This window comes from Manacus candei, unplaced genomic scaffold, assembly GCF_025592945.1.
Source record: "Manacus candei isolate 608988 ecotype Guabito, Panama unplaced genomic scaffold, ASM2559294v1 h1tg000014l, whole genome shotgun sequence".
NCBI classification, from domain to species: domain Eukaryota; kingdom Metazoa; phylum Chordata; class Aves; order Passeriformes; family Pipridae; genus Manacus; species Manacus candei.
The window spans coordinates 55485554-55513416 of NW_026138062.1; the positions used below are offsets into that span (position 1 = coordinate 55485554).

The 27863-nt window shown below is 45.8% G+C and overlaps 2 protein-coding genes across 2 annotated transcripts; one reads left to right on the top strand and one right to left on the bottom strand.

Moving 5' to 3' along the window:
• The first annotated feature begins 1391 nt into the window (after window positions 1–1391).
• On the top strand, window positions 1392–11270 carry VTCN1 (V-set domain containing T cell activation inhibitor 1). The gene is made up of 5 exons (XM_051779160.1): window positions 1392–1508; window positions 5206–5270; window positions 5939–6286; window positions 7947–8225; window positions 8906–11270. Exons 1-5 carry the CDS (start codon window positions 1471–1473, stop codon window positions 9025–9027), a joined length of 852 nt encoding a protein of 283 aa, XP_051635120.1. The 5' UTR covers window positions 1392–1470; the 3' UTR covers window positions 9028–11270.
• A 111-nt stretch (window positions 11271–11381) lies between these two features.
• On the bottom strand, window positions 11382–27628 carry CTC1 (CST telomere replication complex component 1). The gene is made up of 24 exons (XM_051779159.1): window positions 27593–27628; window positions 27373–27512; window positions 24860–25106; window positions 23791–23987; window positions 22032–22176; window positions 21407–21709; window positions 21107–21235; window positions 20553–20779; window positions 18959–19130; window positions 18674–18874; window positions 18313–18439; window positions 17998–18112; window positions 17199–17655; window positions 16748–16837; window positions 16318–16461; window positions 15961–16031; window positions 15081–15190; window positions 14595–14760; window positions 14262–14348; window positions 14018–14177; window positions 13480–13544; window positions 13055–13217; window positions 12801–12927; window positions 11382–11874 (listed from the first exon to the last, which is right to left on the bottom strand). The coding sequence occupies exons 1-24, from the start codon at window positions 27611–27613 to the stop codon at window positions 11714–11716; spliced, it is 3825 nt and encodes a 1274-aa protein (XP_051635119.1). The 5' UTR covers window positions 27614–27628; the 3' UTR covers window positions 11382–11713.
• Window positions 27629–27863: the final 235 nt, after the last annotated feature.

A 27863-nucleotide genomic window follows, 5' to 3' on the forward strand; every position in this document is an offset into this window, starting at 1 on the left:
TGGGTAAATCCCAAGAACAGCTTTCATCTTTTCCAGTGCTCTGGCTGCCTTCACCACTCTTGAATGATCTGTCAAACTTGGCTGCTGGTCAGCTTGCCACAACTCTATCTTCTCCTGTTTTTTCTCCTTCACCAATAGCTCCTGCAGCAATCCAGTGACACTGAAATAAGGTGTGAACTTATTCCGGGGAACCCTTCTGACAGAATTATTATTTGAGAAGAAAGAAGCAAATTGTATCATGAAGGACAGAGTGACTGCAGTCTGATCCTTGGGCCCATGCTTCCTCCAGACCACTGAACATCTTGGGCCCTGACCCACGTTCAGTCCTTCCTACCCACACTGAAAAATAAATGAGGATTTTTTTTTCAGATTATCATCACAGACCAATATTGGTTGGTCTTGACTTTAACCTCTGTTGCAAAGAAAGTAGTTTGGGTTTTTTTAGTTGCTGGACTGCTCCCACTTCCTCTGGGCATTCTCAGCTTTGCATGGGAAAGCTGTTCACTCTCACTAACCATCCAAACTTGCTAGAAACAGCTACAGACTGTCAAATATCCCCCCTTTTACCATCTTCCTTGGAATACAGTCCAGACATAGGTGGCAGGATACATGGGTTCCCTTTTGAGAGACTGAACATGGGGTGCAAGCTGCCTTCCCTTTTCTGCACTTTCTGCCCTTCTCAACCTCTTATGCCCAAGAGCCACTTATCTTGCCCCCAGCCTTGGGTGAGACCAAGCTCAGAGGGAAAGACTTGCAGGGTCTTTCAGGGCCCAGTTTCCTTCCTTTACATGCTCTGATATGTACCATAATGACAGACCTGAGAGCAGCAGGAGCTGGCCTCGGGGAGGAGAAGTAGTTTGGCTTGAAGGAGTTCAGTGGAATTAAACAACAGTCAGGAGAGGGGGCACTGCCAAATCTGTGTGGCTCTGACAGCACTGCTGAGCCCAGAAGAGTCTCTTAGCCCAGCACAGAGAGGCAGGGGAAGATGTGCATTGTGAATGGAGCCAGGAGGGCCACTAGGAAGGCAGGTAGGGCCTCTCTGCCCAGTGCCAAGAGCATGATTGGAGATTTTAGTGAGGAGACCTGAGCTAGTCCTGGGTATGACATGACTAGCGATGGGTAAGCTGTGGATCTACATGGGAGACTTCTGCAGTTAGGGCCCCGGATTAGCTGGCTACCAAATTACGAGTTGTGCTATGTTTTGTCTTAAATTAAGACACGTTTCTTAAACGCATGGTGTAGGAGGTCTCTAACCAGGCCTCCCTGCTTTTGACTGCCCTGGTGGGGTGAGTCAAGATGCTCACTGCTTCCTCATTCCTGAGAGTTCACTGCTTGGGCTCACCACTCCTTAGCTGAGTTCAGTTATTTAAGCAGGACAGCTTTGGAGAATATATCATGCAAAGGACAGGGGCTGGCTGAACAGTGTGGGACCAGCGGGCACCAGGTGTTTGGCTTCTCTTCATAGATGCCATGACCATGGCATCCCAAGGCCAGATCATTTTCTGGAGGTATGGTATTATCTGGACCTGCTATGGGAGAGGGGAGGGAGGGAGTTGCATTTTTCAGACTCTTGGGATGTATCACCCTGCTGCCAGGAGCTTTCAAGACAGCAGTTCTTTGTAGCCTGACTATACTTGCACTCATTTAAATACCTGTACAGCTTCTTTTATACAATCTTCAAGTCCATGTATCTATCAGACACCCATGTACAGGTCATCAGCTGTAGTGAGAATGTGTGTCCTAGAAACTGTGCATTTGCTAGAATTTGCTACCTCAGGATTGAATGCTGTGGTATGTTAGGGTATCAGTGGCTCAAGAAAGGCTATGTTCCTGCTGTTGTAGGTTGGGGTTGAAGAAAGCAGCCCATTCCTTCTCCTGGTCCTCAGACAGTTGCTTATGTTGCCATCACTTCAGCATGCTGTGGGGAGAAAGAAGCTGTCCTCCACAAATTTCCTTGCAGTGTGGGTCAGGAGTAAGAGCTGGGAAGATGTTCAAACTGGTTTGTGCCTCTTGTTTCAATGAGCCCGTTTCCTTTGGAACTGTTGACCAAATCCTGATGAACTACAGTTAGAAAAAGATGTATTGTGGTGAAAGTCATAGAAGTATCTATCTAATATCCTTATCTCCTGATTGGTTGAAAATAACTCCCACCAGATGGGTAAAGTGGTAAACTTGTTCCAGTCTCCAGTGATTGTGGACCGAGCTTGCATCCAAACCTCACTGCTTGAACAGAGGCACCAACAAGCTGCATCTTTTAATCCCGGCTGTGGGTTTTCCAGACTGGATGTAGATGGATGCTCCAGTGAAGTGTGTGAGACAGCCCTGATAGCATTTATTGGGTGAAAAATGTTTCAGCTATTATGAGTATCCATCGCACCTGAGCTGAATAGCAGTAGGGAGAAGGACAGTCCACATGAACAGAAGAGACCTGTCTGACATGAGCTTTTTTACATGGAGCATCAAGGAAGAACTAAATAGTAATGGTATGTGCACTTTTTCACTGACAATAGCGAAGTGACCAGTAGACACAATGTCACACAGTGTAAATACTCACTGGGCATCATATTCCTCATGTGTCTGGAATGCATGCAATAACCATCTGTTATTCTCAAGAGGCAGCTCAGCCGCCCTTTGTCAGGGAAATGCGATAACTGATTGGTGTGAAAAAATGCTTGCTGCTCTGAGAACCATTCTCTGGCTCTACCACTTCCTCTGCCTGCCCCTGGCTCCTGCACACAGCCAGGCAGCAGTAGGTGCCTGGAAGGAGAAAGATTCTTCAGGGACACTTGCCTCTTCAGGCTAATCTTGAAATACAGAAATAGACCAGAGAGAGGGGTGAATTTTCCAGGAAGTTTCAGAGAAGCAGGGGGAGATTTCTACTGATTTCAGAAAAAAAAAACAAAACCAACCAAGTAAACAAAAAAACCACACTAAAAAAATAAAACTAAAGTGCTGACAAAAGTTGGGTTCTGCAATCATTAGCTGCATATTTGAATGGAAACTCCACCCCTTTAGGTTATCTCTGCCATGCTATTTCTTTCCCACAGCAAACTTTGATATAAGAAGGAAGGCAGGGGACCTTCAGTCTCTTATTCTTCCATTTTTTTTACCATCTAAGCCCATTCCTGAGGGAAAGCTTACTCCCAGCAGAGCTAGAGATCTGAAATATTAAGACTGCCTGTCACAGCAAGGCTGCGAGCCTTTCCCTGTCCCCAGGCTGTGCTCAGCAGCATTCAGGTAGGGAATGAATGAATTTTATGTCAAATTTGATTCCAATTTGATTCCAATTTTGGCTGATCAGGAACAGGAACATGGAAAAGAGGGCAGGATACACAGAGCAGCATCCCGCAGGCTGCTGAAGCGGCGCTGGGAACTGAGGGTGGTGTCAAAGTCCCCATCCCACAGACCCCCAGGGGAGTGGCTGTTGATGGGTACCCAGCTGCCCAATGCCCATGGCTGGAGAATATCCACTGCTTTCTGCCCCAATAGTGTCAGCTGTGACTGCAGCTCCAGGACACCAGTAAGTGAAGAACTGCTGCCCACTCTGGTCATGAGTGAAAACTGGTGAGAATGGGGAGGGAGTCAAATATGTGACACCTCCCAGCTCTGAGAACATCTAGGCAGAGAGATCTTGGTACAGATGTGAATGTACATATGAAGCTGTATGAACCCTTATGTGGATTTAGAGCATACTTGTTGTGAAATACATTATTCTGATCCCTTCCCCTGAGTGTGTGCAGACAGGGCTTCCTCAGAAACTTTCCACTGGATTTAGAAATGAGAATGGAAGGGAGACAGTGGGAGGGCAAGTAAGTCTTCTCCAATATCTCCCCTTCTTTCCATGCCCTCTTTCAACCCATATTCCCTTCCTCCCTCCCCTGATGTTCCCTGCAGGAGAGGCTTGTTCACACGGTGCAGCTCCCTAGAGCTCCGTATCAGCCATATGATCGTGGCATCTGAGGCAAATAAGGCTCGATTGTGCAAGTGACTGATGCAGGCACACAGTAATGGTGGGAGCAGTTTGTGCTTGTATGAACACTGCTGGGCTTTCCTGTGGGAGGCTGCTCCATGTATTGGGAAAGAGTCTGCTGCAAGCCAGCAAATGCTGTTGAAGCAGAGCAGCTGCTTCTGTGTTGGCAGAAGGACCATGACCTCTTTCAGCCTGGAAGCAGCAGCTCAAGAGTTTCTGTGAACAGTGGAGCAAAACAAGCCCTGGGCTGGCAGCCCTGGACAGTAGTGTGGAGTGGCCACTGTTGGTGCCCATGCCTCCTGCAGTGCTTCCTCCAGTGCCTTTCAGACTTGGGAATAGGTCAAGTGTCCTGTGAGGACCTCCTGCAGCTCTCTGGGCTTCTGCTCTGTGAGCAGTCTCTGAGACTGTTGGAAATGAGCATATGAGCTGCTTGTCCCACGATGTACCTGTGGGTTTTGTGGGGAGCTGCTTCAGGGCTTGCTCTGGTGGGGAGCTGAGGTTGCTGCCACAACCCCCCAGTCCACATGAAAATGTGCCCATGACCACATGTGACAGCTCCACTGGCAGCAGTGGTAGCCTGCATCTGGCCACGCTGCTCAGTCTGTCTAAGCTGGAGCTGTGCTGGATGGGTTCCTCTTGGCAAGGCTCAAACTGTGCTACACCATGATTTGCTGCCTTTCATCTCTGGCAGGGCTGCTCTGCCCATGTGGCTTGGCAAGTGGTCCTCTCCTCTTCAGTCTCTCATTTAACAGCCCATTATCCATGAGCACATGAAGCATCTCATATCTGACCAGCTCAAAAAACTGTTCCCATTTCCAGCCCCCTCTGCCCACTCCCTGGCTTGTACTTGGTGTCTCCTGGGGTCAGTAGCCTGTCTGCTCTGCTCACCTCCCTGATTCACTCTTCCCCTGCAAGTACCAGCGAGAACTGCCTGTCTTACGTATGCACCAGGGGATGCAGAGTGGAGCATCCTCCATTGGGACCAGCTGGCTGCTCTAAGGCAAAGCTTGGGGCTCTTCCCACCACATGGTCCCCCACACTTTGATGTCGAGTGCTCACTTGAATGTTCATCACTATTGTGGTCTTGTGCTTCCCTGTCCACCTGGCTCTAGGTCTGTGGCTTACCTGCCTCGACCTCCTTCCTGCTGGCAGCTCTGCAGATGGGCACCACAGGCACAGGGCATGGAGGAAGTGGGCTGTGCAGTAATGCTGTCCTTTCCTTTTCCCCCAAATAGCATGACTACAGTCATTATCATCCTGGCTGCGGTGATTGCCCTGATCATTGGTTTTGGTGTCTCAGGTATGTGACTGCTCAGATTTCTTGCCGTTACTGGTGGGGCGATGAACTTCTGCCCTGCCTCTGCATCCGTGTGTCCATCCTGTGCGTGGGCTGTGGCCATGTGTGGAAGTACCACCTATGACCTTTTAACAAAGGCTAGATAAGTGTAGTGCAGCTTGTGCTGCTGGAGGTGTAGTGGTGCATTAGCTGAAATATCCTTGGGCTTGGGGCCCTAAACAAACACACTGAAAGTCCTGCACATATTGTGCTCTTTCTCCCAGGTAGGAGGAGATGCACATTTCCCACCTCCCTCAGAGGTAACAAAGATATGTTGTTTCAGTGTTGGCCAAACTGCAGCCTCCTTGGAGTGTACTGAGTGAGGATGAGTAGGGAAGGGATGCATGGGAAAGGCGACCTGGCTCTGTGAAGAAGTTAATTCTCAAGATTGCAGCTTAAGGTTTGACTTGAGGAGCAATGCTGACTTTTTCTTAAATGAAAGAAAACTACTTGGATTCCACTAGAGGGAAAGAGCAGCCTCTGCTAGCAGCACTGGTAGTTGCTGCTGGTGTCCTTGCCATGTGTCAGCGCCTGTCCAACCTTGGGATTGGTTCCTGACAGCTGCAGGGCAGCTTGGTCTTTCTTCACACTCCCTGCCTCACCTTTTCATAACCTTTGCTTTCTCCTTGAAGGAAAACACTCCATCAGTGTGATGGCGCTGACGTCTCCAGGGAACATCGGCCAGCGCAGCATTCTGGACTGCACTTTCGAGCCCGACATCCGGATGGGCAGCATAGTGATCCAGTGGGCCAAGGCAGGAGTAGCTGGGCTGGTTCATGAGTTCAGGGGTGGGAAGGACCACCTGCAAGAGCAAAATCCGTTGTTTCGGGGCCGCACGGCACTGTTTGCGGACCAGGTGATCGGCGGCAATGCTTCCCTGGAGCTGAGGGATGTGCAGCTCTCCGATGCTGGCACCTACCAGTGCTCTGTCACCACAGCCAGAGGGAGCGGGGCAGCAGTGCTGCAGTACAGGACAGGAGGTGAGGGGTGCAAGGAAGAAAACCCTGCTGCAAAACACATGCTGTAATGTGGCCTGATTGGACTTACCTGTGGTTATAATGATGCTGGAGGCTCTGGGAACAGCACCGCTCCTCCAGCAGCCACCATCAAGCCCTGCACCCCTGAGTAGGAACAGGGTACTTTTTCTTAATTTTACAAGGGTGTTTATGGCCTTACCCAGTCTTTTGACATTCTCATTCCAGAAAGGATTATTAATTTAATGCTTTTTTCTTCTATTAATCACATGTAGTCTACCAACTATGTAACTAACTACAAATAGCCCCTAAAAATGGCAGTAGCTAATTGATCTTATAAAGATCCAGATTTTATACTTGTTGAAGATAACATGGTAGCTTTTCCTCTCTAGAATTAAGATAAATGTCCAGCCAAGAGAAGTGCTGCGTGGTAAAAATTGTAGCCTATTTAACATATTTTTCTTTGTTTTTCTAAAGCATTCAGTTTTAAAAAATTACTATCAAAGCAACAAACGTCCCATACCATAGTTATCTGAAGTATTACATATTTGGCAGAGTTAATTGTTCACCTTGTTATGAGTCAGCCTCAAAGCTCACACAGATACAAACGAGTTTTCACTAAGGGGTGCTTAATTCTTCTGAACCCTCTGGGCTTGGCCATCATATTCACTGCTGGCACAAAGCAGTACACTCCCACCAAATAGTTTCACCTATTTCTGTCACCTCTGGGCCTTCCTGATGACCTTGTGGTAAGTTACACTGACTACACAATGCGGATAACATGAGCCTGCACAGGTAGGTGTTCTTAGTGCTTCTCTGACTGGCTTTTGCTGGCACGCCTGAGGTCCCAGCATACCCCTTGAACTCAGGGTTGGCACAGTACAGTGAGTCCATGACCTTCCAGGGGAGGTTTCTAAGTAACCAAGGGAGTTGTTAGAAAGGATGAAAAAAGTCTTCATGGCTCTCCAAATATTGAAGAGTCAGTCCTTCAGATGAGATCTAGGAACCACCAGGTCTTCAGTCTTCTAGTGAGACGAATTTGGCTGCAGTAACAAGTCACCTCCCAAAGGCTCACCTCGTGCTGGAGACTGATGGATGAACCACTTAAGGGTCTCCTGCAGTCTGCAGTCTTTGCACTCTCCCTCTCATCACTGTGACCAGCATTGCTGCCCCACAGCTCAAACTGTGACAGGAAAAACTCTCAGACCTCTCCAAGTCAAGGAAATGCAGTTTTAGGATGGATGACTGCTTACTTGGTGAGGTGAGATGTACCAGCAGTGTGAGGGGTGTCCTCTATGTTTAACGCCAGCCACAGCAGGACAGTAGTAACCAGCAGAGCTCTTGAATGAGACAGGCTGCTTTTCTGCAGGTCCAGTCTCCTCCTTTGGCCCAGCAGAGCCCCCTCCCCTTATCAGTCACAGGGAGCCCATCTTGGCACAGAAAGACAGTAACAAGAGTTGGTGTCACAGGAACATTTGCCCAGTGTCATTTCAGTGTCTCCCATTTTTTACCAAAAGCATGTGTTCTGCCCTATTGCTATGTGAAGCACCTCCCAGACAGTGAAGAAAGGGCTATCCCTGGGACTGGCAGAAACAGTTGGGTACCTCATGCCCAGTTCCTACACACTTGCCTTGTACTGACTCTCTCCCTGTTTTCCCTCCCAAAGCCTTCAGCATCCCCGAGGTGCTCGTAGTGAACAGCAGCAGTGGGGACACGTTGCAGTGTGAAGCACTGCGCTGGTTCCCTCGACCCACCGTGCACTGGACAGTCGACAACGGTGCCGGGGAGCACCTCCCTCACACTGCCAACACCAGCTACGAGCTGAACGCTGAAAACATCACTCTGAAAGTGGTTTCCTTTCTGCACAACATTACTGCTAATGCCACCTACACCTGTGTGATTGAAAACAACATTGCCAAGGCTACAGGCAACATCAAAGTGACAGGTAGAGTTTAACACCATCCAGAGACCACAAGTGTGGGGGAGAAGAAAGTTTAAACAGTGCCTGTGTAAACTGGGAGGTTCCTGCAGCACCTGTGTCAGTCAAGGAAGGGACTGAAAGCATGGCTAATCCAAGCACCTCTTTCTCTCTCTCTCTCTGTTCCTGGGATGAAGCAAAGGGTCTGTGTTTGGTCCTGCTATTTCTTATGTTTTTCATGGTAATGATTGCTCTCTTGGCACGGGGACAGAACTGCCAGGGAACCAGAAGAGACAAACTTCAAAAGAATATATTCCTTTGAATGTTAAGCAAACCAACCAAAACCCACAACTTTTGACACTTTCTTTGGCCAGTTCAGCTTAGATCCTGCTTCTGTACCAAACCAGCAGGCCCCTTTACCTGTTATTAATGACAATCTCTCTGACTCCAGCCCCATCCCTTTATTTAAGAGGCCACTTTATTCACAGAAAATCAAACTTTCCAAAGAGCCTGAGTATCTTCTCCTGTTCTACATGAGAAGGGTCACAGTTCTTCTACAGTGAGGGTTTCATTGCAATGAGTCTCCAGTACAAGAGGCAGGGTCTGTCTTTATCTCAGAAAAATAGGAAGGAATAAATATACACATTTGTTTTTCCTTCCCTGCTGCATTCCCATTCTGGTAGCCTCTCATTATCCTTCTGCTACAGATTTCAGCAATACAAGGTGGACTAACTTGCAGCTGGTGAACCTGAATGCAGAGTCAGTGTCATCCTCCTTTCCAGCCTGTCACTGGATACTTCTGCTTCCCCTGTATCTGCTGTTGATATGATGCCTCTGAAACAATCGGACACTCTGCTGGGCCTGGAGGTAAGTTTGGAAAGGGAAACTCATAAGCATACGTGCTTGATGTATATTTAGACCCTCTTGCTGAGTTTGGTTACAGCAGCAGAGCCTGCCAGAATGGGAGGACACGTCTTTCTGCTGCCCTGTCCTTGCCTTGCTTGTACCCACTTTACTCAGACACCTCCCCTGTAGATTGCAGTGTCTCCAGTAAACAGTACCTACTACGGATGCCCCGAACAGGGCTAGAGAGCACTGCCAGCCTGAGCAATCCCACACAGACCTGGAATAAGGAGGGCTGTAGACAGCACAGGACAACTGCCTTTAGTATTCATCGGCTTTGGCTTTGGGTGACAGGCTCTACAGGTGAACTGGTGGAGAGCTAAAGAAAATCAGCTAAATGGAACATCTCTGTCTTTCCACCCAGAATAGTTATTCCAGCTATGCTGACACCAGGACACACTTCAGACTTTGCTCCCTCTTGGGCTGAGAATTTCAACGCCTTCTCCCAGTTCCAGAGCATGTAGTAGCACAAACATGAAATCAGATGATTTCTCTTGAATTATTATTTCTTACCCACCAACAACAGGATACTTGGTTTGGCTCCAGAAGGAGAGCAAGGACTGCGATAAGGAGAATTGTATAAAGGAAGAGCTCTGATTGCAAGAACAAGATATGTTCTCTGGTCTGAAGTAACCCAGTGACCAGAACTCTGATCATGGGCAGAAGCTCAGAGACAAACAGGAAAAGGGTTTCCTGCAATACATCTGAGAACTGTTCCTTCTGAGCACCAAAAACAAGCAAATCCTAATTGCCCCCAAACAGATTTGAGTGCCCTCTCTCTTGCTTGTGATTCTCTGACTGTACTAATAAAACTGAAAAAAAGAGAGCCAGTTAACCCTCCTCAGTCTTCTTGGAATACTGTAATCAAACTCTGAAAAAGATGTTGTGAATGGCAAAACAGCGATGGGTTAGAAAACTGCTAACAGGCTCGGAATAACCTGGCAAAGGCAAACCACGTCTGAAGTCCTGTATGACCACTGATGACTGTATTGGTAATGCAAAATAAAAGAGGAGGATGAGTCCTCAGTGTGGCAGCAGACAGAAAACCAACATACAGAATGAGGAGAAGTAGACTTGTAAGATACTACTGGAAAGTTCAAATTCAGAAGCAAAGTTATTAAACATAGATATAACTATACAGCCAAATTTTCCTTTTTTGTTTTTTAAATAACTGTTACCTGGCACTTCTTATCTATTTCTGTAGAACTGCTGTTACTGTGTTATACATATTACTTTCAGTTGCAATTTTTAATCAGATTTTGATCTCTATCTTACATCACTTACAGTCAGCATTTTCCTCAGGCTGAGATAGTTTATTTTTAGGGTTTTTTTTGTTTGTTTTGTTTTCTTTCTGGAGGGTGGTAGATAAGCTTTAGCAAAGTGTTTACTGTTTCGCAGAAAGCATCTACAGAAAATAAGGCTGTCACAGCAAAACTTATTTAGACCTCTTTCAGGATGGAGTCTCAGAACTTTATTGCATGGTCAGTGACACAGTCAGGTCTTGTGTCACTCGTGCCTTGGTCTCAGAAGTGGACAGCAGGTCTTGAGAGGGAAGATACTTTACACATGCCCAATAAACCCACTGCCTGATGTTTTAATATGTAGCTCAAACTAAGGGGAAAGAGAGAAAGGCAGGGGGGAAACACCAAACAAACCAAACTCCAAACAGCAGCTGCTCAAACGTGCTGTCAAGTACTAGACAAGTTAAGGTAGGAAAGTTACAGTGTGTGGAATTTACTGGCCTGGAGAGCAAGATGAAGGATGTGGGATGCTATTTTGCCAAAAGCAAGTGCAGAACACTCAGTCATCAATGCAAGCAGATGGAAGAGGAATCTCTTGAGATGGTGATGTTGTTTTGGCTAGTCTGTTGTGCCACCACGGATACTGGCACTGCCATGGCAAACTCCTCCCTGATCAGGAACAGATGGGCAAGCCTGTGGCATGCTGTGAGTTTGTATCACAGCCCGTTGCCTGCCTCTTCTTACCAGCACCACATAATGCTCAGGCTGCTGTTTAAGCTACTATGTCCAAATAATCTTGTGATTTACTATCGTAATTTGGTCTCCATAGAGTAACTTATTCACTTACCTTCTCTTCTTGAAGGAAATGCTTTAAAAGTGTAATTTTAATAATTTCAATTAGGTTAAGAAGACCATACCTTGGGGTAACTGTGTAGCTTTGTTACTTACAAAATGCCTGTCTCTGGCTCATAAACCAAGGATCTATGTTCTGCCTCATTCCCCATCTAGTAAGTAAACCTTAATACTAAAATAGATAGAGTGTTTTTAAAATACTATTTGAATAGCTTTATTTAGTAGATACTACCACATAAAATACACACATTGTGTGCCCTAGGCCTGAGGCAATGGCTATCACCTAGGAAGCATTGAATATTTTTCTTCCAAAATGTAGCCCAGTAGCACTGGTGGACAATGGTCTAGAAGGACCATTCAGGAATTCCACAAGTCACAGCAGTTTCTTGATTGCACCCTTCACCCTGTGCTTATGGGCCTTTGCTCCCACTGGAAAGGAGATAAAAAAAGCTCCCAATTCCAGCAGGTATTTCCATAATTCTTCTCCCAGTGGAAGAGATGTTAAACAGTGTCTCTCACTCAGCAGTAACTGGATGTCCTCCTAATCCTCTCCCTGTTCAGATAGCGTAAGGCATCTTGTTCCACTTCCTCCACATTCAGGCACAGCAGGCTCAGACGAGGTCCCACTTGTGACACAAACTCCACTTCACCACACCGAAAATTTCTCAGCTGTGCTGGAGCTGAAGGGGAAAGGTACAACCAGCAACAACTCAGTACAGGGCTGTGGCTCTGTTCTAGCACACCACTGTAGAAGTTACTGGGGGAGGTAAGGCCTTGCAGCAGCTGCTTGGCATCTCCTAAACCTCAAAGGACAGCATGATTAATGAATCCAAGATGCAGGTAGATTAATGCATTTGGCCAGCATCCTTCTAACGGAAGAAACAGGCATTGGTAGCATGAAATGCTGTGAACTATGTGCTGCTCACATAGCTGATGCACTGAGCTTTGTATCTCCTATCAGTGTCAGCAACCTGGCCTGACAGACAGGGCACACAACAGCCAAAAATAATGCCTCTCACAGCTCCTCTGGTGAGCTTAGCAAATCAACCCGTGCAGCACCTGGACTCATTCTGAAGCACTAGTATTGGTGCAAACAGCTATGAAGAATGTCCCCTTAACACAGCAACAGCACATTCGTGGCAGCATTAGCTTGGACCCCAGCACCCACGAATTCAAAACACTTCAGTGCTTTAAATACTGTGCCCATGGTGTGGATTTTCAGGCCTAGTCTTGACTCTACATGCTGTCCTGTCTAAAGTCAAACACTTGATTTGAGAGGTCTGCACAGTAACTGGCAACCAGATTCCCGACCCATCCAAGGACTGGTAACCTTGTTCTAAAACAGCTCTATATTTCTTTGTAAAGTAGAAAATTTCATATATATTGTTTTAGATAGTGACTTTTGTAATATTATTTCTGTATATTTATAAGCATGGATCTGCTAAGACACATCTTAGCTCTGCACTACAGAATTCACAATTCCATGGAAATCGTTCAGACCTTGCTTTGTGGGCAGCAAAGGCACCTCTCCTTCCCCAGCCTGGTGAGATGTCTCCACCCTTCCTTCCCATACTAAATATTAGAAAAGCCAGCAGTGCTTGCTTACCAGGCCGCAAGATCTTGGAGGGCTTCCTGTCTAGGCTGAAATCCAGCAGGATAGGACGACAGATGAGAGGACTCCTGCACAGACTCCTTAAGTAGCAAGCAACAATATCCTCAGGTTCCTCTAGATACTGAGGAAGGAAAGGGTGTGTTACCAGAGAGTGTTCAGAGTGAGGCAGGGAGCCTCTGGAACACCCACAAGCAAAGGGAGATTCAGTTCAGCTGAGGCTGCAGTTGCTACTGGAATAACCCACTCACCCCTGTGCCAGTAGCTTCCCCATGCTGAATGGACACGCTGCCCCTGCTCTGCACACAGTTCTGCAGAGCTTCCCACTCAGGAGGGCTCAGGCCCAGCATTGCTGCCACATGTTCATTCCTGCACAGCACCACAGCTTCACCTGTTCCGTCCTCCACCAGCACCCTGTGGAGAGAGCAGGCAGGGTGAGATGCAGAGGAAGGTCAGGACAATGCCTGCCTCCCTCACAAGGGTTATGCCCCAGACAACAGATCTCAGTAAAGCGAGAGGGAGGTTTGTTCACATCTCAGAAGACGTGACACCTCTAACTTCTATCTTTGCTATTCTGTCTATATTCCATCCTTGGTCTCATTTCCCCCCTTCTTTTTGTGGTGCAATTTGCTCCCTCCTTCCCACATTTCCCACACCCAATCTTTACAGTGCTTACCGTGCACTGGCTTGTCTCACTCCTGTGTGTGATGGACATGGTGGATTGTGTCGGGTGCACCTCCCCTGAAGGAAGAATAAAGCTACAGCTATGTATGGGTGGGTATAAGAGAGAGGGGCATTGCTTTTTTAAAATTCTTTCCTAATTAAGTATGCAAAGGATAAAAAATTGCACTGCATTTCCAATGAGTGTCTTGGGAAAAGTTTATATGGGGACAAAAATCACCTGCTGCGAGATGCTGAAGCCCAATAGCAGTGAACACAGGAAGAGCAGAGCACTAACAGAGTAGGATTCTCCTCTTTCATGCGCTCACTTCACCCCCAGTCCTACCTGTCAGCCTGCCTGGCATTAGATATGTACTTCTAATCCATTGTCACTTTGGTCCCCTTCTAATATGCAAGTCATTCTTAGACACTGGGAAAAGAGGGCTTGGAATTGGGATAGGAACTCTTATTTCTTCAACATGGTAGCAAAGGATGTGTCAGAGTAGAAAATCTGCAAGACCTCTCACAAATTATCTCTGTGGAAGCTCGAATACCTCCTTGAAAATGCTGCTGCAAAGTGAGCAAACCCACTGCAGGTACACAGTCAGTACACAGGACAAGTGGCATAAAATCCGTGCCCGGGGTAGGTTTTGCAGGTGAAGTCGTAAGTTGGACAGAAACACTAGTGAGGGGGATGAGGCTTCTCCTGCAAGACTAGAAGAAATAGGAATTTGAGAAACTTAGAACATAGAAACTTTTCTAAGGACACTGTAAGGTGAGAACAGACCCTGAAGTTACCTGGAAGGAAAGAGTAGGTGAGAAGCTGGCAGAGATATGATGCTCACACAGCTGCAGGCAATGTATGTGCAATAAACATTATGAAATCTGCAATATGAAAGAGTATATGTCAAAAAGAGCTTGTAGAAACTAAATGTTCAGTTTTCTTGGGATGACTGAGCTGATCTTCATTTGTAACATGGTAGGAAAATAATTTGTAGAAAGGGATTTGGAGGCATGAAGGTATGGACAAGGGATCAAAGTCCACAGGAGAGATGTTAAGAGATGTTAGGGTTAAGAGAGAGTTTAAAAGAGAGGTCAGAGCCTGGATCAGGGCTCTAAAGACAGGGGTACCTTGAGATTTTGCGTTCCAGGTTCTGGAAGAGGATCTTGGCTCCAGGTAGCAAACCCCAGAGATGCTGCAGATAGGTGGCAGTAATGTAAATGTCCATCACAACAGGGGAGCCTGGAGCAACCGAGACGCTGAGCTTCACACTGTGATCACTGGCTAGCAGGTTCCCTGAGGAGGCACAGAACCACACACCCCATGAGCTCACTCACACACAGGCAGCACACACCATCACTGAGCTGGACCTGCTAGAAGTGTTTTTCCTCCCATCACAGTGTTCCGCCTCACAAGTTTTCCAGGTACAGCATTCCCATCCCCACACATGCAGTGTGCAGTTTCCTAGCCCTCTGACATGCAATGGGATGCAACATCCTGGCATACTTCCACTATTCTCAGATACAGCAGCACAGTTAGCCAAGTGCATTGCCTCTCTGAAACAGAAAGGAACAAAAATCAATCTGTTGTAACTGGATAAGCTGTCACAACCTTACCTTTCTGCCTTGGAAGGCGAACAGTCGCAGATGGCTTCTCATTCTTGGGAGAGGCACACAAGGTCCTCTCCACTATCTCACCAGAGAAAGAAACAAGGGAACCTGTAAAACTGAGAAGAGACCAGGATTTTTGTCCTGCCTGAAGACAAAAGTAGTGGAGGAGGGCCTGACTTGAAGATTGCAAAAAAGGACTGGGTGAAGTGCTGTTGCTTGAGCCCAGTCTCAGAGGAACCTGTCCTTGAGCACCTGAGCTACTGGAGTAGCTCCCAGCTTGCTGCAGTCTACCCCATCCAGGGACAAGAGGCCCCTTTAACTTGCTTTCTGCCTATTCAGGCTCTGCAGTGAAGAAGAGTAAGGCATTACAGCCTTTCTATCTGCTTAACTCCTAATTGTTTTTCTTAATTAGAGGAAGAAGCCGAGGAAAGAAAAACAGTTTATTGTAAGGCACTAGTGAAAATTCCAGTGTGCATGCATATCACCCCAGATTAAACACGCTTTGAACAGAAAAGCTTCTAATTCTAGTATTTTTTGAGTTATGCTAAAATAATCTACAAATGACAAAAATAAGTCATATATTCAGTCTCATTTTCCCTGCTGTACCTGTTTCCACTTCTGCCAGGAATTTAGCAGAGAACTTTGGATCCTAGTCCATACCAGCAGCAGCTGAAACATTTTCTAGACACTATTTTGCAGTGTCCAGAAATCCGGTTAGCTTTGATAACTAGGAGGGGAGAGGTGTGGACTGCTTCCACACAGTAAGATTTCCAAACCATATTCTTAGTGTTAATTGCTGTTTAATATAGCACTGTTTGCAATAAAAATGAATACAGACCCATTCCCTAAGACACAGTCACTTGTAATTTGGGGGAGACCCACATACCTGCTGCTAAGCACTTCTGGAATGGAGGAAATTCTCTGGTCCATGCCTGTCAGCACCATCCTGGCTCCCAGCTAGAAGTGAGGGAGACATAGCCTCAGACAGATTGCAGTTTACAGGTATCCCCAGCCAGAGCAGTGAAGACAAGTCCTGCACACTTAGAGGTCAGTCAAGCAATTCATGCTTCCTCTCCAGATTAATTCTGAGGCAGAAAAATGTGAAGCCCGGCAGCAGCTTCTGATGGAGCTTCGAGCAGAACGGGACCATCAACAAGATACTCTGTACTGATAATTTTCTAGTTAGTTTTGGAGAGATCTGCAAGTCATCTGTGAAAGCCCAGAGCAATAAGGCACTGCATACCTGGCGCTCAGGCAGATGGGAGATCCAGGTCTCATGCTGTAAGTGCCAGGTATCTTGGACAGGCAGGCACAGGGGGCAAGATGGCCTGGTCAGGAAGGTTGCTGGCACAGGTGGAAAACAGAGCTTGTCAAACACTTCCAAGTCCTGAGGTAAGAGTGACAAGGCAAGACAAGAAGACTATTAAAGGAAGGAGCTTAAAGTTATTTAGGGAAAAAGGGGAAGAACAATGGATAAAGAACAAAAAAAAAAATCCACTGAACTCAGAGCTCTGAGAATTTTAATCAAACACAGAACAACTGAAGTAGTTTCTTGGCAAGACAAACGGAAATTCCAAGCCTCGAAAACAGCTTAGTCACCCTCTGATTCCTCGACTCTCGCATGCAGTTCAGCAAGTCTCCCAGAGGAAACAGCAAGACGACGTCTCTCTTACCGAGCAGCAGGGCACAATGAAGCGATACAGTCCATCCTGGTGCAGAAATGGAAACCATCGAAGAGACTTTCCCATAAAGAGGAGTAGTGCCTGGTGAGGGAGGGAAGAGAGAGAGAAGGTGATGAGAAGTGTTAGGACAAAGGCACAAAATGAAAAATACAGCGAGAGCAAGCCCAGCCCAGGCAACGTCTTGATAGAGAAGTAAGATTAGCACAACCAAGGGTATGAGAAAGTAGATGCATTTACAGGAAGGTGACAGAGAGGAGCTGGAACTTCCTTGGGGTGGCACAAGGAAGTTGCCTGCATAAACACACACCTCTACCAAACATGAAACCCACTTTCCCATTGATTAGTAATCTAGATGCCTAATTAACTACAGACTCCCTGAGGAGCCATCCCCCCACACCTCCCCCCCCCGACCTGTCAAACCACACCACAAAGCTGCCCTCACTTCTTGCTGTGTCACGCCCTCTTCTCCATCACAACTGGTGTCCTCCAGCTCTGGTAGATTCCCAATTTCTCTAGGGTGGCTCCACAGCCGAGGTCTGCCCAGCCACAGCACTGTGGCCTGGAAACTGTGCTGCAGCTCCTGTCCTCCATCTTCTCTGGGTAGTTGGTAATTGCGTAACATAAGCCCCTCTTTCTGGGTAACCAAGAACAGGTGAGATACACAGCTGGTTGTTCCAGTGCTACTCTGCCCCCCCTGACAGTTCTCATCTCTGTGAGTATCTGACTTGGGATCCTCCAATTTCAGCACTTTCGCCTCCGGAGCTTCCAGCTCAGGTGTTACATTGTCATCTTTCTTCTTCCTCAAAGAGGAGCTGTTTTCACTCCTACGGCCTTTCTGAAGTTGTCCTTCAGCAGCATGGAGAACCTGAACATCCTCAAAGTAGAACTGCACATAGACACTGAAACAAAAAATGGTAGTAGTAAAACTCCGTGTCCCTGAGAGGTGCCTGTCCAAAACAAATGACTATCTGGGAAAAGCACTGCTCGAGAGTGCCCCACAGGTACTCATCACGAGCCATGGGAGAGAGGGAAGTAGAAGCCAGCTACTAGGCTGTGTGTATTCTGAACAAAATACAGATGGTGGGTTTGTTGCTGATAAAGAGCTCATTTTCTACAAATAGGAAAGGACAGTTGTTTTGGCAATGAAATGCTATGTTGATAAGAAGCTTTACCACGGACCCAAAACAGTTGTGGAACTGGAGAGTCATGATTTTACTTGCATACTGAATAAAGGGACTCACCTGGTTTTTTTCTCCCTCACATGTTCAAGATTTTCCAGGTGTTCCCAGGAGGGAAAATCAGTCTGAAGGAATCTCTCCACTACAAGTTGGTAGTTTTCCACCTGCAAGAGTGATCCTGCAAACACATCAGAGAAAGGAGCTGAGCTAAATAAAAAGAGAACATAAAACCAGTAAACTCAATATCCTCATTTTAAAGTCACGAGGTCAGGCAGTGACAGTTCAGCATCTCCGTACCAAGTCTCTTCTTCCTTGTTTTGGAGCTGAGTGGCAGAAGAGCAAAATATCAGCACCCAAATATAGTTTAGTGGGACATACCTATGAGAGCTGTATTGGCAAAGGGGCTACCATCCTTCTGGGATATCACGCAGCTAAGTGTGCCGCTCTTGTCCTGCAGCTGGAGCGAACCGCTCCTGGACGAGACCCTCAGCACACCCAGCAGTATCTGCAACGGAAAGGAAGCCACAATGAGCATCAAACAATTCCCATCTTTGAAAGCCATAAATTACAGTGTGTGGAGTAGCAGCTGAAAGTCAGCCTGTTTTCAACACATCTCGGCCAGAAAAGCGGTGTCATTTCTGAACAGGAAAAATAGGCATGCACTAGACAGGGTGCTGGAAGGCATGGGGGGATCTGAGAACTCTCAAGGCACAGGCAGTAAAGGGAACAAGGCACTTACTAGTCGGGGTTGGAAACTTCCTGCTGAGAATGTGCAGTAGGACCAGACCAGTCTGCGATTCAGGTCCTGGGTGCCCATATGCTGTGCTTCCAAGGGAGAGAGCAACTGCGATGGACTGAAGCCTTCCCAGCTCTTCTGTTGGGCCACATGGCAAACTGCAGACAGAGATGGGGCCTGGCATGGGGGGTCCAGAGTCAAATACTATGAAAAAAGAGAGAAAGAATGAATCAGCTGATTTTCTTCCCGTCAGACAAACAGCAAACAGCTCACAGAGCACTTACTCACTTTCTGCAGGGGACAATGGTGTACTTTTGCTAGAATTTCATTATAAATATCTCTTGCTTTCTCTCTGTCTGGCACCATAGCTTGCAGAAGGGGGACAAGGAACTTTTCAGCAGCTCCTGGGTTTTGGTGAGTACAGCTAAGCAGTCGACGGTGCCCAAAGAAACAAGAAAACCTGAAGAGAAATTATGACTGTTAAAAACACTAGCAGTCCTCACATTTTAGTGACTCTTGCATGTAAGTCAGGGATTCCTTCTGCTTGTTATGAGTGAATACTCTGTATAAGATAGGAACTAAAGAGAGCAAAAAAAGAACATCAAGTAATTGAAAAAAAAAAAAAAAAGAACATTTAAGGCCAATGCAGATTCCTTTTGGGCAAGCAGACAAGGAGGAATAGGAAAATATACAGAAATGCAGACTAACAAAATCTCAAAACTAAAGTAGCCAAAAAACTAAACCATGTGAAAATAATCTCCCTCTAAGTCACGAAAATGGATCTCCATGCATTTTGGCTAAGCTTGGTATCATTACTCATGTTAGGTACACTTGGCTTTCTTTTACAGGATGCAAAAAAATCACAAGGCAGAAACAACCACACACTACTCTTGTTCCAATATTTTTCTCATGTGGTGTTCCTTTCAGAAGTTTAGATTACTGCTTTTGACGGCCTGGAAGTGATCACACTGCCAGTCAAAATATGACTTAACAACAGAAAGTGAACTCAAATGAAAAGAGATAGCAACTAACTCCCTGGAACAATTTTCAAGCAGTAGCAGGACTTGGCAATCACGTTTAAAGTGAAAAAGATAATAAAAACCCTGAAACTTATAGCTAGCACAATTCCCAGGGCAAAAATGAAGCTGTTTTATTGGAAAGCATAGTAAAAATTCCACAGTGCCAGTAAAGGACAGGAACGCTGAACATTCTGTGAACTGCTAAAATTGACTGAAATTAAATATATACATTTTGAAGTCCAAGACAGCAGTTACAGTGATCAACCACAGTGCAGCCATCAAGGAGAGCAAGAAGCCATCTGGAAGACCCAGAGATAAGCATGGGTGGGAAAATCTGCTAAGACAGAGGCTCTCAAGCAAATGATCACACTACCAGCAACACTCAGAATACCTCAAAGGGATATGCTGAGCAGCTGCTGCCGCTTCTGTGAGCGGCCAGGACATGAGCCTTTGTATTGGTTGTGATCTAGTTGCAGCAGCATTTTCCAGCTGCAGCCTCAGTGTCCTTCTTGATTTGCCAAGTAAACCACATTGGCAGGCAGACATCCCTACAGTGCTTCTGTATTTCAGGACAAAACTTCCCGGGCAGGACTACATGAGCACAATGTCCTGAAGTGTTGCAGCTTCCCGAGAGCAGTGGGCTTGAAAACTGTACAGGATTTTCTCATAAGAACAAATGCAAAGTACAAGCAGCTGGACATTGTGTGAAATCTAGATGAATAGCTTACTTAGGCTGATAAATCAGAACCAATAGCTGCTAATGGTATCCAAGCATAAAAATTTTGTGAACACTGGGTCTAGAAGATACCCAGGTAGTCTATAAAGCACATTTACAAATGGCCTGACTTCAGAACTGTCCTCACCTCTCCTCAAAGGTCTCCAGGAGGCTCACCAGCCAGAGGTAGAGTGGCATACCAAGATTGTAGCGGAAGAGCAGCTGTAAGCAGAGATTTCCTGAAGAGGTCGGTGGCTGGTAGGGGGTGTTGAGCCTTGAAAACCTCTTCAGCACAACAGTGCTGCTCAGGCATGCACCAAGTACAATGAAAGGGAAGGATACCAGAGGCTTCTGCAGGAGGTGGACATCGATGAGCTGAGATATACAGATGTACAACATAAGAGATAGTTAGTCTGCCACCACTCCCCCAAACCATCACCCCACCCTAAACTCTTGGTCACTCTAATGGATTGTCTATAATCAGGCCTGAGGCACCTGGCATGGTTTAGGAAGGAATCAGATAATAGTAATTTCAACTCTAATGACTGAGCCTAGACCGTAAGATCCCCAACTCTGTTCCAGATACTTGCTGACATAGTTCCAGTGTTGCTGGAGCCTTCTGTTGACCCACACACCCACAAGCCATCCCCAGGGCCTGAGTCTTTTCCACAAATGCTTTATGATTCGCAAGTCTCAACTTACTTCCACACATGCTCCTGGCCGGAGTCCACGTGCAGATTTCAACACTGGGAGGTAAGCAAGGCACAAGCAGACTTGGTTATCCAGTAAAAAGAGACCAGCTTGGACATTGAGTATTTTGGTGACAATTCCCTAAATAGCAAGCAAACAGAAAGTTACAGGAGTGTAGAGAGTTCCAAAATGTAAGAGACTCACAGGCCTGAGCAGTAAGGAAATAAACTCATGATGAAAATAAGTCCTTGCAGGCCATGAGCTGAAATCCTACAGGATGAGTGGGTGAAGGCTAACCCTACAAATCCTTACCACGTAGGAGATGATCTTGGACTCTCTGGTTGATCTTGGCCCCTTCTCTTCAACTCCCAGCTCCATGGAGCCACTGAGCTGCTCAGCAGTCTCAAGGGAAGAAGACTGAGTGGATTCTCCTTGCCAAGTACTGTTCAGTGGCTGCTCCTTCATGTGCTCCGCACAGTAGGGTAGAAGGCAGGAAGGAACACTTGTGACAAATGTCTTTTGTCCAGATTTCTTCAGGCTGGATATACTCAGGCCTGTTATTGTGTACCTGTGACCCAACTGGAGGACATGATGCCATGCCAGCTGGCTGGGTTCCTAGAGCAGAAAAAACCAAAAGCGACATCAGCATCAACCACATGAAAAAAATTCTTCCCTCCAGAGGATTGCCTCACACTCTTAGCAAAAGGGTGGCATCTGCAAGACATTTACAGACACTGCAACTGCATGAGTAGGAGGACACAGAACTAGACTTCTTACATATAGAGACTATTATAGCTGCATGGAATATAAAAAAAAAAAAAAATCAATAGAAAAGGAAGAATAAATCAAAATGGGAAATAAAGGGCAAGCTTCAAAGAATTAATCAACTAGCACATACACAGACCATGAATTCATGAGCAAAATTCCAAGGACTTACCTGCACCAGCACAGGGACACAAACAGCTGAGGGGAAGCACTTTAGAAACAGAAAGAAGAAAGTCTTGTGGCGAACACAAAGGAGAGGCCCGAGTCTGATCAATTCACCTGCTACAGTAAGATTTGATCTTCTCCTACGTGGAATCCTAGAGGGCAATTGGGGAGGCAGATGAAATCAGAGATGAAAGAACAACTCAGAAGTATCTCAAAAGCAAAATAAACACATATGCAGGATGCATTTTTTAGAAATAAAGGATCCAACGAGGTAATATGAACAATCTCTCAGAGAGGTTTTCAAAACAATATTTGGCTACAAAATTTGTACTTTCACTTGTATATACTAAATCTCTTTCATGTTTTAAAAAACCTTAATATTTGAAGACAGAAGGGTTACGTTGAACAAATTCACATGTTCATGACAACAATCAGATTATAAAAAGCTTTACCACAAACCGGATGCTAATTGTAGGTCTAAAGGAGAAGGAAAAAAGAAGTCACGAGCAATTCTTCAGCAGAAAACAGAATTTGGATTTGTAGATCCATGGAACGTGACACTGTGGAAGCTCTAAGCCTATAAATCAAAGAGGCCTGAAAGCAATAATGGAGTCTTTCTAACAAACTTGGCACAGAGTGAAAGAGCAGCAAAACTAAAAGCAGATGAGAGGAGAGAGAGGTGATATTTCTTTAATCGTTTCTGTTTGCCATTTCAAACTTTCATTTCAAAAAAATGAAAAGAAAATTCAAACATATTGTTTGTAATTTTCATTTCAGCTCCTACTGGACTTGAGTATAACCATTCCACTTACCCTAAACAAACACATTCTTGATTCTAAAACATATAAACAATTATCTAACTTTATGACTTTGGAAAAAAAACAAAACCAGGATGTCCACAGACAGTAATACCAGCAATTCATTGTTAACATTTTTAAAGAAGGAACATGGAAAATTGGTCAGATATCAGTCAGTAGCAGAGGAGCCTTATGTTAAAAGCCTGAGAACATAAACTGAAATAAGGAACTAGTTTTCTTGTTTAGAGAGATCCCTTGAGCAAAATCAAATACACTTAAAATAAGTTTCTCGCAGGCAGATAAACCCAATTAAAACAAAAGATAACTAAAAAGAAGCAGCATGACTAGTGACACTTTACTGTATACTGTAACTAAATTACACCAAGAATTCTCTGCTCAAGAAGATAAAACATGATCTAGCACAACCTGGAATTATCAACTTCAGTAAGATTTGTAATTCCATTGGCTACATTTTCACATACTGTAAACTAAAGAACAGTTACTCTCATCAGTTGACATTTCACTGGTATCTTTATCTTAGTAATACGATAAAAACTTGACCAGTGGCATATATTAATTTCATATTACAATCTAGGCTTACTTTCAATTATTCTTCTGGTTCACTGGAGGCTAAAAAAAAAAAAAAAGTTGCGCTAAAAATTTTAGCCTAAAAGTTGAATTAACACTTCTTTCTCATATCCTCTCTGTAATATCAAAATACATCTGGAAATAATTTAGATTTGTCTTATTTTATCAAAATACAGAATAAACCCTTCCAATTAAGTCCTGGAAAACAGATGATTAATGAAAAGTGGCTTTATTGTTTAACTTTTACTTCCACCACTCACCATTATGCTTCCACCTGTGGTAGAAACAGAATTTGTCTCTTCCTAAGCCAAGTGCTTTTCATGGTACCTGTCAAACCAGACTAACAGTGCTATGATGGAATTGAGCATATTATGTGTTTACCTGGAGTTAAGCAGTGGCTCAGCTGATGTTGGGTAGGTGACTGGAATGCTGTGAAGTACTTTGTTGGGGGTATTTACTGGCACTGGATCCTCCAGGATTTCCAAGTACCCTGCTGCACTCTGGTCTGTCTGTGGTATATATGACCAGCTTGGGAAGACGACCAGTGACTCCAGCCACTCAAGTTCAAAATGCAGGAGCTAAACCAAAAGATGAGACAAAAGCTTGAGATAAGTTACAGTATGTTTTCTCAATGTTACTTACAATATTCATTACTAATCCACCCTTGCAGGTGCATCACAAACTTGTCTACTGCTGGGCTTCATTACTAAATGAGAGCAGTGTTTTCTGCCCACTCTCTCATCTTGCATGGAGAACTTCTGTCCTTCCAGATGCAAACCTAGAAGAGATTTGCTGAGCTCTGCAGGTGGCATTTCATGGGTTATAGTAACATCCTCCCAAAAGGTGATAATTAATTCACTGCAAGGCTTAGTTATTTTCAGACTATTTTTTCTAAAATTCTCACCTGCTCTCTTTTCCCCTGTGTTTTCAGTTAGAAGTTCATACCAATATAACTTTTTTCTAGTCTTTGCCTCCTTGGAAAGCACAACTTCAGCTCTCTGCCATCACTACTCCCTTATCTAGACTCCCTTGCAACGACCTTCAGAAGGCTTTTAAGTCAATTGTCATGCTAGCTATTATTTCCTGAAAGTTATCAATGCATCACTGAACACCCAGTACAACTCTCCAGAAAGTTATTTCTGCTCCACTAGTTGGAATTCAGCAAATAGAGGGGACCTCTCCCAGGCTGCCTTGTACTATGGTGAATTTAATAGAAGTGTACTGGCTGTCTTTTTTCTGGGCCAGCACGTTCAATATTTCTTCTACCAATGAAAAATTTGACATGCTCTGCCCTCTCCCCAGGTTCTAAGCTTGCTGTTTTCCTGCCTGCTACAGAGATGTGTTATTTCCCTCAATAAAGACTTTGGCAGAACATTTGAAGCCCTGGGTGGTCTGTGACACTGCCCCAGAAGTGGGAATAAACACAGAACCCCTCAGACCAAGGACATACCTCACATGGAATTATCCCAGTATTGTCCTTCACATATAGGCAACCATCTACCAACTTTTCTTTGTTCTCTTGCCTTCCATCTGTTATATAGCCAACCAAGATCAGGTAAGTCCTTGGCAAAGCGGTCTGTGTGGGTAAAGCACCTTGGCCTTGATGAGCCCACTCTTTAAATTCCTTAGTGCTCCAGGTCAGGTGGCTGCAGCAGGGTATACGCTGCTGATGCTGAAGGTCAGAAATGGAGATGAAACTGGAAAAAAAAAAGAAAAAAAGAAAAAGAAAAGAAAAGTGAGAATATAGCAGATGTAGGAAAAACTCTGTCTGCAAAGTTTAGAGATTACGGTGATCATCGCAGTGGACACTGCTTGGCTACGTCAGAAGAGCCCTAGCACACCCAGAGTGTGGTCTGATGATATAACATGGCAAGAATCAACTCATTCACTGGCATTTATCAGTTATCTCTCTCAACTCAGTAAACATGTCTGTTCTACTTGAGCATCCTCTCTGAAAACAGACATCCTTTGCTACTACAGTTATGTGAGCAGGCATGGAGAAAATTGGAAAAGAAATAATAATGAGACTTAATAAACATGTTTTCAAGGACATGTGGGAGGTGGGAAGGAGAATAGTTACTAGTTCAGACATTTCTAGCTTGAATGGGACACTCTGTGACAAACCCCTAAAATTGCTGAACTGTAGTAAAAATAATTTTGAACAACTTCTAGATGAAGATTGTGACAGTTTTGGAACAAATTCTCTCCTGTGGATAGTTCGCACAATACAAAGCTGAGAGACAGCAAGCCAGTAATATTAGACTGGGCTTTCACTCGTAAGAACAGAGCCAAGCTTAGCCATGAATCTTTCCACCCACCCTTCTGGCTTTGGGGAGAGGGGGAAGGATGAGATGCAACATTAAATCAACCACATCTGAAGCCATCCACAGTTTAGCATCTATCATGCTTAGACTGACTATGGTACTGAACACGGGAGAGAATAAGGCAGTATCCTCAGTAGATTCTAAACCTTTTCAGTGTTTATTATGATCATGGCAGCATTCATCATTGCTGTTTACATCTTAGCTGTCTGTGCTAGAGAATTAAGGGAAGTCCTCTGTCTATGCTAGCATCAACACTGAAAGAGCAAACACAAACTGTTCTCCAGGTAGTGACTTTAGTACTTGTTTCCAGTGAGGTTCGCTGACAATTTCAGGTTGTGAAACTGGAGCTTTATTCACAACACACACTTGCTCAGTAGCAGGACATAATCAAGTTCAGGGACCATGAATTTGAAGAGTTTCACTTGACTAGTCAGGTGTCAAAAGTTCAAAGTCGGAAATGAATCAGCAATAAACAGAATTTAGATATTAAAAAAAATTAATCAGAAAACATAGATTTATGCAGGTATTTGTGTATTTCACAGAAATCTGAACAGGAGATTAGCTGAAAATGTTCCATTCTCAGAGACAGAGCAGTATCAGGAAAACTGATACCTATGCTCCACAAGGAGAACACGGTGCTGCTCCTATTTTTGTCAAATGTGCTGGGTGCTTTTTGGGAGAAACCCAAACTACAGCAGTACGCTGGGTCCTGATTATCACATACAGAGAACTAAACAGACTCCCTTCTGGTGCTCCAGAGCTTGGTGGTTAGTTGTAGATGTAGCATGCTGCTCACAAACAGACCACTGGCCTCATATGAGATAACTAACAAATACCTTCAACTCTTCTCTATGAATATATTCTCCTGAATCTAAACCAAACTCTGGTTTAAACATCACAAAATATATAGAAAAAATACGGCTTAGATGAGATCAGTTTAGCTGTCTTAAAAGATCTACCATCTACATTCATAAACTATTAGTACAAAATTAAAAGTCACAAGTCCCTAGTCAATTCCAATTGACCTTTGCCCCCAAACTGGCTGTGCCAAAGGTTTTAGTAGACTTTCTCCCATCATAAGTTGGAGTAAGAAAAAAACAGATCCAGAAAAGCCAAACCTTCCAATATAGATCTCTCAACAAGCTTTATGTTTTTCGTGATGGTGAGCATCCAAAAGCCTTTCCTACTAAAATATGGACCACGTTATTCTACACTGCACACTTGAACGCTGACCTCGGCTGGCCAACAGCTTCGGAGACTACGCAGAAACATCCTCCTGGGCAGGCTGCCAGGATCCAGCCGGGAAGGTGCCGTGTAAGCGCTGTGCAGAACAGCAGCTCGCCCGTGGCGAGATGCCCCACTTCGATGACACCCTCTGCCTACCGCAGACTGGCGTATAGGGTGCTTACTCATACCGCAAGGACGGCCGGGGGCGCACCGAAGCCAAAGAAAGGCGTGCGGTTACCTGTGTTCGACAACATCACTCCCACACTCGCCATCCGGGGCGGGCGCCGCGCACGGACGAGCCGCGCTGAGCTCCCGGGAGGGCCGCGCACGGGCGCCGGGCCAAAAGGGGACACCCCCGGCTCCGTTCCTTCATCCCATTTCGCCCCTTCCCCTCAACCCGCCCTGCCGTCACCTGTAGCCGAGCGGCAGCGCCCCGCCGCCCGCACTCCGCAGGCACCGCAGCACCGCCTCCAGCGCCGCTGGCTCCTGCCCTTCCGGCCCCGGGAGCGCCCGGCGAGCGAAGTCCTGAGCCTCCCGCAGCCAGCGCTGCTCCTGGGGGAGAGAAGCAGAGGAGCGGGGCCTCAGTGCCGAGCGGTGGGGAGGTTTCGCGGCCGCCCCGGTCCCTCACTCACCGCCGCGCCGGGCGCCGCCATGACAGGCCGCGCGCACCGCGCCGTTGCCGTGGCGACGCGGCGGTGGGAAACGCGCAGAGGCTGCCGGGAGAGCCAAGAGCTACCGCCCCCGCGCGGCGCTTCCCGCCCCTCCCCAGCGGGGTGCCGGGGAATGGGATCCCGAGGGGACACCGGCAGAGCTCTGCCCGGGGGCTGACCCCGGCTGGATGCTAGGCACCCACCAAAGCCGCCCTATTGCTCCCCTCTACAAACGGGTAGGGAAGAGAAAATA

Coding starts and splice junctions, on each gene's coding strand:
- CTC1 (XM_051779159.1), bottom strand. CDS start 27,613: ATGGCGGCGCCCGGCGCGGCG. Junction 16,462..16,747: donor TCATTGTGCCCTGCTGCTCG/GTAAGAGAGACG, acceptor CTCTTACCTCAG/GACTTGGAAGTGTTTGACAA. Junction 12,928..13,054: donor GGGAAGCTACTGGCACAGGG/GTGAGTGGGTTA, acceptor TTCCTTCCTCAG/TATCTAGAGGAACCTGAGGA.
- VTCN1 (XM_051779160.1), top strand. CDS start 1,471: ATGACCATGGCATCCCAAGGCCAGATCATTTTCTGGAG. Junction 1,509..5,205: donor GGCCAGATCATTTTCTGGAG/GTATGGTATTAT, acceptor TCCCCCAAATAG/CATGACTACAGTCATTATCA. Junction 8,226..8,905: donor AGGCAACATCAAAGTGACAG/GTAGAGTTTAAC, acceptor CTTCTGCTACAG/ATTTCAGCAATACAAGGTGG.